General features: G+C 40.3%; 1 protein-coding gene across 1 annotated transcript in view; it reads left to right on the top strand.

Annotated features, from left to right (window-relative positions):
* The window catches only part of LOC104159950 (serine/threonine-protein kinase 38-like), a gene marked incomplete at its 5' end in the record, with an annotated part of 11,512 nt that extends 5,751 nt beyond the window's left edge, over positions 1–5,761 (top strand). Inside the window, 3 exons of the mRNA XM_009697978.1 lie at positions 2,281–2,376; positions 4,031–4,122; positions 5,634–5,761. Coding sequence (XP_009696280.1) covers positions 2,281–2,376; positions 4,031–4,122; positions 5,634–5,761 — 316 coding nt within the window. The remainder of the gene's footprint in view (positions 1–2,280; positions 2,377–4,030; positions 4,123–5,633) is intronic.
* Positions 5,762–13,413: the final 7,652 nt, after the last annotated feature.

The raw sequence follows: 13,413 nt of genomic DNA, 5'->3' as shown, positions 1-13,413 counted from the left end.
AGATGATATTACAAGCTTACACAATTTTGTTAAAGGCAAAAAGGTGAATATACTTCATAGGCAGAGCCAAGAACTAGAATTTGTTATTAGTCCAAGCAGTGCTCCAGTAGCATGCAACAAACATAACAAATACAACAAAGAGTTATTCTTAATCCAGTTAGTGATAATAACAGTTCACGTTAATTATTGCTAATCCTCATTAATAAGTTTGTGTATAACACTTTTATTAGGTTTTCAGTATCTTTCTCTAGCGTTCTGTTTAACCTCTCCTGTGTGTTGTCAGTATCCTGAGTTCTTTGCTGGAAAGAGTACAGTGTTGCTGCTGAGGATTTCTTCCTCCTCAGTCTTGGCTGTGTTTGGGGCACTTCTAGGTATTTCAGGCAGTTTATTTCTTAAATGTCTTGCTCGTGAATTTACTTGTACAATGACTACTTGAATTTATTTGGTTTTCTCCATAGGATATAAATTAGGGTAAAACATCTTTAGTTACAGACAATTTACTAAAATGAGGTCAAAACAGCAGGTTAGGCAACAAACGCCTGACCATTGGGTACTTTGTCCATTACAGCTTGGACAAGTTAGACAAGTTGCAGACAGAGCTAAAGTTTCTTTATTTTTACAGATAGAGATAAAACCAAACTAAAATAAGCTGAAGTTCAGACAAAGCCTGACAAATCCTGAGACCTGGTCTGGCTAGCTGCTGTTACAAGGTTGAGGTCTATTATTAGTACTTAGCATCAACCAACTGGCTGGGCTGCAGTAGAAATACAAGCAGGTTTGTTTTGGTTTTTCTTTTTTTCCCCCAAGTGACACTCAACTACAATTAAAAGAACATTACAGTCTATAATTGGAGACAGTTTATACCCTAACTTGCTATGTTACTAAATTACCTGCTGAAAATTTCGCTGACTAGCAATAAGGTCACCTTTTTTGTATTGCAGTGTATTGATGTGAAAAGTGCCTTGTGAATCTGGATGATGTGATCGTGTGGAGAGATTATGAGTTCAGGACAACTAACTCAAGAACCAGGGGTTTTGCTCATCTAGGCAAACAGGATTTCATTTAACAAAGGCCAGCTGACTTTTAGAGCAACAGGAAGCCCACATCCCTATGCTACCAAGTACTCCCTGTTTCCAGGAGGTTGTCAGGTCCACACTTGGCAAGAGCAAGCTTTTTGTTTGATATGGGTGTTTTCTCCTGTTATTGTAAACCTCTCTCTTTGTGTCACTGTTGACACCTTTTGCCATCTTCAAAGAGACTGTAGGGACCGTGTAAAAATATAAAGCAGTTATATCTTTGCTAACACATACAAAAGATATCTAGGATTTAATGAACTCATAGGCTAAGCATTGGTATGCTCACCATCTCCTTGATGAGATACTTCAGAGTCTTTTCCAGCCAGCTAGGCATCAGTCCAGAGAAGGGTCAACCTCTGCTGCTTGCGGGAACCAAATTCCTGATGTCACTGAGTTGCTGTCAGCAAGCTTCCACCTCCCTGTTTTTTTCCTTCTTTAGGATTTTATACTTTTCCTAGTTGGTGTTTTTCCTCCTGCCTACTTGAGCAGGTAACAGTCCCCATCTCAACAATGCTATCTCTGGCTCCAATTTCACCTTTTTCTTCTTACTTGACTCTATGGGCTTTCTCACAGCTGCTTCTCATAAACTGGCAATTTCTTCTGGAGTCTCAGCCAAGGTCATGCAGCTGGACCATATCAGAAGTAGGTCTTGGATCTTTGTACCACCAGCACCTGGATCTCTAAGGAGAGGGAGGAGGGGGTGACAAGGAGAATAGGGACACAGCATGTTTTGAATGTGTCCATTTCATTGTAGGTCCAAAAATGTGACATCAGAGAGTAGTCCTATTTCACTCAGTGTTTCTGTTCCTGTTAGTTTGACTGTGAAACATGGATTTTAAATAGTTGAGAGCATGCAGAGGTGTTTTCAGTGGTAGGGACTTAAGCCGCCATGCCAAATTAATCTTACGGGGCTAGAACCTGCAGCAACTGCTCACAAACCTTGAAGTTGGGGATGCAACAACTTAGAAAAGGTGTAAGTTACTGTCGTCATAGCTTTTTCTTTTGGAACTCTTAACAATATTCTGCTTCTACTATTTCTCTTCTTTCCTAGATGCCACAGGCTGCTTTTACATTATCCCAAGTGATGGAACAATTTGAAAGAACTTCCTCAAATTCCTGATACAGGATACCACGGCAGTTTTATTTGCTCTTGCTTCTGTCTGCATTTATCGTAACATTCCCTTTATTTTTTCCACGTTTTCAGGTTTTGTATTGACTCAGAAAATAGAATTGGTAGTAATGGAGTAGAGGAAATAAAAAGTCATCCATTTTTTGAAGGAGTGGACTGGGGACATATCAGGTAACTATACATACACATTTTGTAGAGAGAATAAAAGCCTTGAAAGCAAGAATTTAAGGTACTATGATGTCAAGAATAATTATTTCCAATTTATCTTTTGAGAGGCAGCTGCTGGCAGTAGGTGGGTGACAGTGAAGGTTTTCAGGCCTTGCTGACATTCATAGATCTGGTCAGAGTTTAACTGTCTTGAGATGCCTCAGATTGCCCCAGAGTGCCCAGGATGGAAAGAAATTGTGGTAGGGTGGCTGTGTTATTCCTGATGTATGCTCTGGTATCAGCAGAGAGCTCCTCTCCCAGTAGTAATGGGCTCTGCAGCTATTGCTATAACTGACTTTTTTTGCAATAGGAGCATGAGAAAAGCCAACTCTATTCCAAAAATGCAGGGGAAACAGTTGAATGAAGAGGAGAGGCAGCAAGCAGGAGGAAAACACAGGACATGTCTTTACTGCACGCTGCAGATCCTAGATCTGAGTGAACTGGTTTGTCTACCGAGCGCTGGGCAGAGGCACTGACTCACCTCAGAGTCGCAGCCTCTGTGGCCAAATTCTGCTGAGTCAAGCCTGGGTAGAGGGCCCAGCCAAGGCAGCCGTACCAGTTCCAGCCTGAGCTTGTGCCTGCAGGTGCTGAGCTACATCTGCATGTACCCAAAGTGGTAACACCTTTAGAGCAGACTTTGGTGGCCCCACAGGTACTTTCAGTTGAAATGATGGCTACTGTTCAGCTCTCTTTAAGGTTTGAGGTAGTCTGGTCTTTCAGTAATACTGCAGTTTTCTACATGAAAATCCATACCATGGGCATGTGATTGTCCAGCTTCTGTACTTCTCATTTCCTCTGGTGCAGAAAGCCTGACTTCACTTACCTTTTCAGCGTGGGAGACATTAATAAGCAGCAAGAACAGTAACATACCTGTTCGTGCCACATTTGGCAATCTGGCAAAATGGTTTCCCCATTCCTCCCAGAAGTGGTTTACTTGTAATTGTAGTAATTACAACCATAACAAGTTTACAGGTGTAAATTAATGACTTTCCTACAGTGTCACATTCGAGTTTGAATGCTTTTGTGGGACAGATCACTTAAGCAACATTGAAAACCACCTTAAAACTTCTTAAGGACTGCCTAATTGTTGAGCTTATAAAGCAGTAATGTGTCAGAAGCAACCTATTTTGGATGAGGGATACTGGCGACTGTGTGTCAGAAATAGGAGCTACAGACGAAAGGTGTTTGGATGAGGTCCAGGCTGATGAGCGCTGGAATTGTAAAGCAACACATCTGATGGCTCTAAATGCAAGTAAAACCCTGCTCGGCTGGGCAGCCTCGGTTTATGAAATGAAGGTTCATAAGCGATTCTTGGTGACAAACAAGATGGTAGCGATAGCTATATTGCAGATAAGTGTGGAATGCTGTTTCAGTTAATGGGAAAATGATGTTTTCCTTGAGTTTGCCAAGAAGATACTAATGTTAGATAGGAAACCAATAAATCTCCCCGTGATGTCAGCAAGCAGGCGGGTGAGATACATCTCTGAGGGACTCAGTGGAACCTTTGTGCTTTAAATTAAAGGGATGTTGTAACTGTAAAAAGCTAAGTTAAACAAAACTGGAACTTAATGTATCTTTTTCTAGTATTCACTATTCTGGCATTTATTTCTATTTGCAGGGAAAGACCAGCTGCAATCCCTATAGAAATCAAAAGTATTGATGATACTTCCAACTTCGATGAATTTCCTGAATCTGATATTTTACAGCCAGGTGAGACTGCCATTGCAAATTCCAAATTTCTATCTACAGCGTGCCAGAATACTCAACAGATGCTGCTGTTGTTGTTTATATTTTTCTAATATCCTAATCAACGTAATATACAGACTTGATCTAGAGACTTTCTTTCAAATATAAATGTAAACCTATGATCTCCCATAGCTTCTACTTCCTTAGAATTTTGGACGGGAAAAAAAAAGCCTATAGATTTTAACAGTTAAATCTATTAGTAAAAATGGTTTGCATATATAGTGAGCACAGAAAACAGTACAGTCTTCTACCATACTGCCTGCCTAACCAAATTCTGGTAAAACGTTATGCACTGATTCACTTTTGATCTTTAATGACTTTTGAGTTTCATCCCGAACATAAATGGTCACATATTTGTGGGCAAAAATTTTCAGACAGATGATTACTTAACATAGTGATTTATGAACCTGAGTGACTCTGCAAATCATTTAAGTTTTTTTAATTGTTAATTTCTATTGGCAAGTAGTAGGAAATTTTTATACATAAAAGGCTTGATTCTCTAACATGCTAAATTCTCCCAGCTCCCACTGTTTTCAATTAATTATTAATGGCTTAAAGATAGGCAGATATATAACAATGATTAATTGAGGACAGATAAGTGTAGATGTGCTGACAGCCATAAGAATAATCAAAAAGCTGCCTCTTTTTTTTCTGAAATGGCTTTTACCTAATGGCAAGGAAGTTTGTCCTTTTAACGTAAAAGCAATCAATCTCTGGTGCCTCAGTTAAGCTGTTTAAATCCATATTTGGATAATGCCAAATACATTTGTATGGGTTTTGGCATTTCACACCCACTGAAATGTTACTGTACATCTAGATACCTAAATACAAACTTTGATATCAGTGTCTTTGGCATCTTGAGTTGAAAATATTGTTAGAGAACTCTAAAAGCAGCAACCAGAGAGCTAAATATAGAGGCCCACTGCAGTGAACATCCACAGGCTGCTCATAAAATACAAGGAGGGTGTACAAGCCTCGCTGAAACTATAAGCAGGGAGGAAGTCCTAGGAGAGCAGTATGTGCGTGATATTTGTAGTTCTCTTGGGAGAACTTGGATATATCTTTTTCTTCTGTTTGTGATGAGGATAACACAATATGTATACATGTGTTTGTTGTGTGTGGAGCACCCTAAATGTTGTGTTTTTCATAGTTCTGTATCCTGTGGGTGTGTTAGAGGTTCCTGTCAAGATATGGGAGCCTGTTACAGTGTGTAGACATACTAAAAAACCCCAAAACCCAAACAAATGAAAAAAAAAGCCTTTTTCTGCTTCAGAGAGATATGCTGAAATTATAACTCTTCTCAGACCATTGACAAAAGGCAACTGACCTGATGAGAAACAGGATTTCTTCAAGGAATTTCTGCTGACTAGGGAAATGAGAGTTCAGGGCTGTTTATGTCAGTGCTCTGTGAAAAAGCCTCTCAGAAGCAGAGCTGGTTTTAATTGTTTTGTTTTATTTTTGTTTCTGAATTCTAGTGCCAAACACAACGGAACCTGACTACAAATCCAAAGACTGGGTTTTCCTCAATTATACCTACAAGAGATTTGAAGGGCTCACACAGCGTGGCTCGATTCCTTCCTACATGAAAGCTGGGAAGTTGTGAAACAAAACACAAACCCACAAAAGAAAGAAAAATACAAACCTCAGGTAGCTGCATCACCAGACCCGCTTGGCATTAGTTATCAATACATTGACTCTGGTGCGCATCAATTTCACAAGGAAATTCTACAGGATTAGGATTTCTAAGACTACTACAGGAATTAGTTGGCAGTGCCAGCTGGCTTTTTTTTTTTTTAAATATTTGAATATTTTTGTTAACTTTATTATACAAAGGTACTGGAATAAAAGGAACGTACATCCCTTTAACTGCACTGCCTATGTGTGTATAACAGTTAATTATGCCTCTCTGTACTGTGGCTTTGTTTGTACTGTAAACCATCTAATCCACCCAGGAGTAAAACACACACCATTTTATGCAGCATTGTTGTTATACTGCTTACCTGGTGGGTTTTAGATATGCAGTATAAAAAACCATTGCCCACACTTGCAAAATTCTCTGAGCAGTTGCTCAAGGGTGTTCCAGTTGTGGTCTGCACATACCCCATGAGTGTGGCAACACTGAATTATTTTAAATAGCAGTGTCCTGTGGGCCTACTCATACCCTGCCTCCCCTTGCTTCTCTCCACTGGAGGGCTTTATCAGCTGATCATCCCTTCTCTTTCTCCCTTTTTCCACTGTGTGTGGTGGTGAGCCAGTCCCTATGATCTGTTAGTGGTATTTCCGCTTTAAATGATAGCTGATGGGTATTACTGTTTAAGATGATGATACCTGTTGGCAACTTCAGAAGAAAAAAGCAATCTGAATAAAAAACACAAAGATTTTTAACAGAAGGGAAACTTTCTGATACCAAGTGCTGAAGAGATGGCAGAGTTTCCAGGACTGTATTCCTGCCTCTGCTATAAAGCAGATTATCTTTTTGCTACTCCTAATTCAAATAGCCTTTTGTGTTTGTGCAAAACATATTCTAGAAAAGTGATCAAATTGCTGCTTTTTCTTTTTTGTCTCCCTAAGAAGTTCCAGGCAGAAGGGATCCTGCTCTAGCCTTTTCTTTCCAGAATACCCTGTAGCAGCCTCTGCCAAGCTAGAGGAAATGGAGCACCCCACTAGACTCAGACTCTCCTGTGGGCTCCATCTTCTTCTAGTATCTCCATCTAATGTGGACCATGGGATTACAAAGGATCAGCTGGTCTGCTGCAGCCCAGTTTCCAAGAACCACAACCAACCATAACTGAATTGAGCAGACCATCTAAATGCTTTTCTCCCCAGTCTGCAGGATGGTGACAGCAGAGACAGATCTCTTTCTCCTAGGTCAAGGAAACTGAAGCAGAAATCCCTCCATATGCAGGGTATGGTTTTGCTTCTCAGCCCAGCAGCAGTTCAGGACTGAACTGCACTCCTTGAACAACTTGCAACTATCTGGTCGATGGCAAATCTATCTGTATCTCTGCCTGGACTAGCATATTATCTGCAGTACTTTGAATGTATCACAATACAGTAGAGATCTTTGATGTCATTTTCTGGTTACAAAAGAGATTTACAGCAAAGAACAATTCCCCAGTAACTGAACAAGCAGAGTCACTGTTGCTGTCTTCCTCCTCTGAATGCAAGTGGAAGGCATCTGAAACCTCTGCAACACCTATCAGAGTGAAGCGCGGGATGTTTGGCATACAGTAGGAAAGACTCCATTAGACTCTCTTTTGCAGCAAAATGGAAGTGACTATTTATAAAGCTGTTACAGAAATATTTATTGCTGTTAGGCACCATGGTATCAGCTTTTCTGAATTATTTGTATGCTTTAAAGACACGCTGGGGTGTTCATCTGCTGCATAAAAGACCATTTACCAGCAAGATTTCTATGCATCGGTTGCTTACTAACGTACATGTACTCTTCCCCAATCCAACTGCTACTCCGTTCCTTAAGGGTTTCATTGATGTCATTCCTCCAATATTTTGTCTCCCTTCAAGCATCTAATATCTGTTATTTATACTGCATTTCTACAAAAAATTGTAGTCTTCAGCTCATCAAAGAGGAGTAGCCACTGCCTCAGGGCCCATGCAATTTATACGGTGTTATATCAGAACATGGCCGAGCAAAACTTTTTCCTAAATGCTGGACTTATGTGGGAACAGCTCATTGATCTTCCAGTTTTAATTCCCAGACTTTACACTAATTAACACCCCTTTACTGCCATTGGGGCAAGATCTCTCAAATTCTCCAGTGTTGTTCTTAGACTTGTCAGTGTAGTGAAGCTCAACTGGTATCCATCCAAAGACTGTCCAAAACCAGTAACTCACTTAAATCCACTTTTATGCTTTCTGACTTCATTCTGCCAGTGCCCTAGCAACTTCTGAGGCTTCTTAGGAAAGGAAATTCCTTTTTTAAGGCCTTCAATCCATTCTACCAAGACAGAGGAGCTTGGGCAGAAAATACCCGAGATGCAAACTTGGCCTCAAAGGACACTGCTATTCAAAAGAGAATTTGTATTGGCTTTAATTTCCAATCTCATTCATGGGGCACTACGTGCACCAGAAGTGGAATCCCTGTGAACACCACGTTTCAAAAGACCACAGTAACCCTATTTGCATAATTTGCTTGAACTTTCTAAGACAAGATGAATTTCATGGAAACTACAAATGCTCAGTAATACTGGTTAATTATTTTTTTTCCTGTGGGTTTTGGGGGAGGGGAGATAAATACATACTTAATTTAAAGCTATCTATTAAACAACTATGTCTGTACATACTCACTGGTTTACAAATGGGAAAAAGCTCAACCCTTATATTTGTAACACTAAAGATAATACTCATTTAAAATTGCGGATGATTAATCATATCAGCGCTCACATAGGAGTTATATCCATAGGGAAACAGCCTGCAGCCTATTTAGCATAAACTCCTGTATTGTGGTAGTTGATTTTTTTTTTTTAACATAGCATTATTTTAATCAGTAAGTCAAGTTAAACAAAATATTAACTACTGCTTTTAGGATGATAGAATTTCTTTTAAAGGTGAAACTGTGACACAGTAATGGAAGAGAAGAGAAGGTTAATCTACACTGGCTTTCAGAAAATGGAAGGGCAACATATCTTTTGTTTTGTTATTTTTGTCTTATTCCTTTGGATGGTTGTGTTTTTTTTCCTTTGGCGATGTTTGTCACTGTGCCATTTATTTTTTTTATTCTTGGAGTACCAAAGATCCTGAAATGGCTTGATGATTGCAACCATGTGAAAATTTATTTTCTGGAAGTACGTTTTGTTAACTTTTGTTAAAATGTGGAATTGTATATGCAAACTGTTATCTGAGGTGTGCTGGCAAGTTAACCTATTCCAGCAGGGAAAACTTGAGTGCGTTGATGGAAGTGGTGAGCCTGAATCCAAATTCTGGATCTGAATTCCTGAAACTCCCCTGAAACTGGGGAAGAAGCTTGGATTGGGAAACACAGCTGAGCTTTTGCACTTTGTTCCATCTCCAGTCAGCGTGAGCGAGTGGCCTTAGGTGCAGGACATCAGCAGAGGTTATTTCATGTGCAAAAGGAGTTTTAAAAAATTGCCAGCATTCAGAAATCAAATATTGTAGATACTGCATTTGCACTGTTAAATTTGCCTTGCTGGAGAGTTATATAAGTGTTATTTTTATAGGTCAATTGTTAAACACCTGAGCCGTTGGATACAGTATGGAATAATAGCATCTGACATGGGTGAATTCACCGAAGTGCAAAGGGGCTTGCTGAAAGCGCTCCACACCACAAGATAAATGGGCATAAGCAGTACAAAGGGTGTTGTGTCGGCTCCTTCTAAAGAGGTGACTTTCCTCCTCTGCAACAGCAAGTAGGGAATACTGCAGTTTAGCCCGGTTGTACTCTAATGCTTAGGAAGTGCTCTCACTTTATCAATAATACGAGCAATTACAAGCATTGTAACATACTGTATCTTGTCCTTTTAATGTTGATATATTACAGCAGCTCGTTCTTGGAGTCAAAATGGCAACTGCTATATTTTTCCTAGACTGTTTCATTAGTTGTGGTTGGGAAAGTTACATAGAAGCATTATAAAAATTTATATGAGGCTTTTTACAGCATTTGAAAATAAAAGTAGCATTCTTTTTGTATACTTGCCGTTTTTATTTTTTCGCACCAGTGTACTGGATTTGTTTATCTTCCAGGATGGGAGACATCTAAGGAATTGAGAGATTATGTTGTGTATTCTCATCTTGAATTCCATGGACAGTGAAAACCCCAGTGTTGCTACTCTCAATCAGAAAGTAGAGATGGCAAAAATTGCTGAACTTGTTCCAACTGCAGGCATGTGAAGCTACTTCTGAAACAGTTACTGCTCTTCACAAGAGACTTGTCTTCTTCCCTGTAGACTAATTTATTCAAGAAAGGCTTCCAAGGGCAGTTGTGTCCTTTGATTCACTATAGAAACAGTTTTGTCCTACTGTTCCCCATGCCTTGCTGAGTTTAGAGCAGTGGCAGCAGACACAGTTGGGAAACAGTCACATAAAAAAATTATTACAGTTGAGCAGCTGAAGGCAAAGAGGAGCTAGCAGCTGGTTACTGGCCTTCCCTGGAGCCCTCCGGTGAATAACAGCCTTCCCTCCACTTGAGAATTGCTGCGCTCAGTAAATGATAGCATTTTAACAGAATTTTACAAATTCTATTTAATGGGATTACAGTTTTCCTCCAGTAACCATATATTGTATCTCAGAGCTACATATCATAAGGAAATACAGGCTTAGTTCTCTATCTCCTTACATTACCAAATTCAGTATTCCTCAAAAATACAGCACTTTAATGAGAAATACAGAGGTGTTGTTTTTTTTTTTAATCAACCACTTTTAAGTATTTTATAGTTCAGTGTTTATAAAACACTGCAAATACCTGATGTGTATTTTTTCTTTTCTTTTTTGTACAAAGTGTGCCTTGTACCTAACCAAAACAATTATGCTGTGGACAATAAAAGGTCTTTTATGACAATCTTCCTATGGAAGGAGAAGGGAGGAATATTCAAAACAGTCTGCCTGTCTTGCTGTTGGGAGTGATGACCATAGTGGTTCCCAGCTCTGGACTAGACAAGGATGTATTTGCAGTTCAGGAAGTGCTTAACATACTTCTTTAAGGTAATTTTATTTATCACACATGTAAGTTTTAAATATCACAGAGGTTCTAAAAAGCCTATCCCATACCTGAATTTCAAAGATGAAAGTGGGTTTTACATGTGGGTGCCAGTAGGCTATAACCTGTCAGTCATGCTGGGTTCAACAGTGCTAGGCTCTGCGGCACGAAATGCCATTCTGCCTAAAAGCAGTGGCCGTCTGAAGGATACCAGGTACATTAACAACTGGGGCAGTTGAAGGGCAAGCTAATGTATATATAATACGCTGAACTTACTCTCTGTCAATAGTAATGGCATTGGGATTTTTACGCTTCGTCGGACAGGAACACTTCTACAGTTGGTGTGAGGGGCAACAAATCTTTACACATGCAGAGGGAGTTACGTCACTGCCTCCTACTCCTCCCACCACCTCTCTCCAGGTTATTTGATAGCGTGGAGGTTATTGTTCTCTGGGGAAGTGGGGCATGTAGGCTTGAACCTTCTCACGCTGAGGAGAGAAATTAACCCAGGTTTCTCATTTCCCCATCAAGTTGGAGCTCTGCTAGGAACAGTTTGTTTCTGATTTCAACTGACCCTCGATGCCACATCTTGTTTCCATACCAGCTGCTTTAATCTGTTTCTAGTGAGCCACCATCTGCTGCTGCTTCTCTCTCCTCTAGGAATACGTGCTCGCTGCATGTGCTCTCCCCCCAGGCAGTGCACCTTCAACTGGTAGCAGCTCCCGCCCCTCCGCGGGTCTCTGCCCATCCTCCCCATCCAAAGACAAAATCATTGTCCTTGCCTCTATGTTTCCTGCCAACAAAACTAAGTGATATTGAGAGGGCAGCTCAGCAGCAGAGTAAGGGCTGTGACCTTGAAGCTGTTGTGTAAAAGCATAACCGCAGCCCCTGCTCTGCATTTTGAAAGAGACGGCAGCTACAGGTAGTGAGTGTTACATACCCACCAAGTCTACGTAACACCTTGTTTCCTTCCAGGGCCGTAGGCAGAATCTGCCCCTCAGTGTGGATATACGGGCTGGAATGTGAAAGTAATGGAGCTCCAACAGGAAGCAGGTGCCGAGGTGTTCCCCAAAGCCACAAAACTTTGAGACTCGAAAGGGGAGCACTGATTTGAACATACATCTCTCTAGTGTTGAGTAAGTGAGGACTTACATAAAAACTGCAATAGCTCTGCTAGTCTTGGACACTTAATTACCCTACAAAGTCTGCTTCTGACTTCAATGTATCTATTTAATAATAACAATCAGATAAGAACTTCAGTGACTTTTTGATCATGACGGAGTGAATCACTGCTAAACTAGACACACATCCCAAGATTTTCAATCCAGCAGGCTGCCTTTGAGGTCTCATCCAGCTCCCACTGACGTCAGCAAAAGATCCCTATCTAAAGCCAAGAGAAACCAGTGAACAAGTATGGTCTCAAAAGCAAGCTGTTTGCTGATGCCATACTTTTGTGTTCTTTACAAACGAGACAAAGAGATTTTATTATCTATACAATTCAATGGGTTGAAAAGCAGTACGTGAAGAGGATGCCTTTTGGCTTCAAATATGATCATGAGAAACTTGCATGGTACTTCTGCTATCAAAGAAGAAAACATTACCTATTTTTTTATAAACAAAATTATACTAATGCCTCAAGGAAACTTTGCAAAATGTACAATTTATTTCAATGCCTTTTTCTGAAATAGCATAGTACATAATTAAGCCCCAGTATGGATTTTGCATGTTCTAGGAAGCAGACAGATCAGCATGACTTCTTGATTTGTGCAGTTCACAGGCAGTGAACAATGAATGTGATGCATTCAATCGACACAGTTCTGCTGAGTAATGTTAGATGTACTTATGAGCCCACCCTGGTCAATAGTCATTGGGTTTCTCTTTTCAGTTAATTCTGCCTCGAATTAGTGGCACAGATTGAAGGTGGTTTACATTTCTGTATCTTTGCATTGTTCCTATACCAGCTTTTTAATATGAGGCTGTTAACTTTTGAAGAGACCAGGAATCTGTACTGCGGGTGACAAGGCTACTTTAACCAAGACACTCAGTGACATAACACATTGTCGGGACCTTTGCAGGCAAGATGGATGAGATGATTGCAGCTTGGAGGTTCACGGATCCATTGTGTGCAAACCCAAGAAAAGGTCTTTTATCCTTGGAGATACGCTGCCCTCACAGCTGGTTTTGTTCTCTTTCAGCCACAGCAGAAAAGGCACTGGGTGGGATCTCACTGATCCTAGAGCGGTAGGACTCAGCCCGGGGCTGCCACTTGTGCACTGTGGGCACACTTCAATTGCTTTTCATTTCAACAGCCCCTCTAAGCAGCTTGCTTTATCCTTGTGTAGAGATTTGTAACGGCAATGCTGTTTTTCAGAGACATGAGACGTTAGGCTCTTGTTAGGTATTCAGAAAACACCAGTTTCTGCCAGGAATGAAAAGGCTATTTAAAAACTGAAGATTATTTTGTTTTAAAATCAAAAGTGGCACCATGAAATTAAGAGACTTTTAGGGAAGAGATATACAAGCAAGTGAATTACTTTGTGGGCACAAACCTCACCAGCCAGGACTTCAAAATAAAGCAGGCG

This window comes from Cariama cristata, unplaced genomic scaffold, assembly GCF_000690535.1.
Source record: "Cariama cristata isolate BGI_N322 unplaced genomic scaffold, ASM69053v1 scaffold35973, whole genome shotgun sequence".
NCBI lineage: Eukaryota > Metazoa > Chordata > Aves > Cariamiformes > Cariamidae > Cariama > Cariama cristata.
The sequence above is the reverse complement of the archived record's forward strand: the minus strand, read 5'-3'. Positions and strand labels throughout refer to the sequence as shown.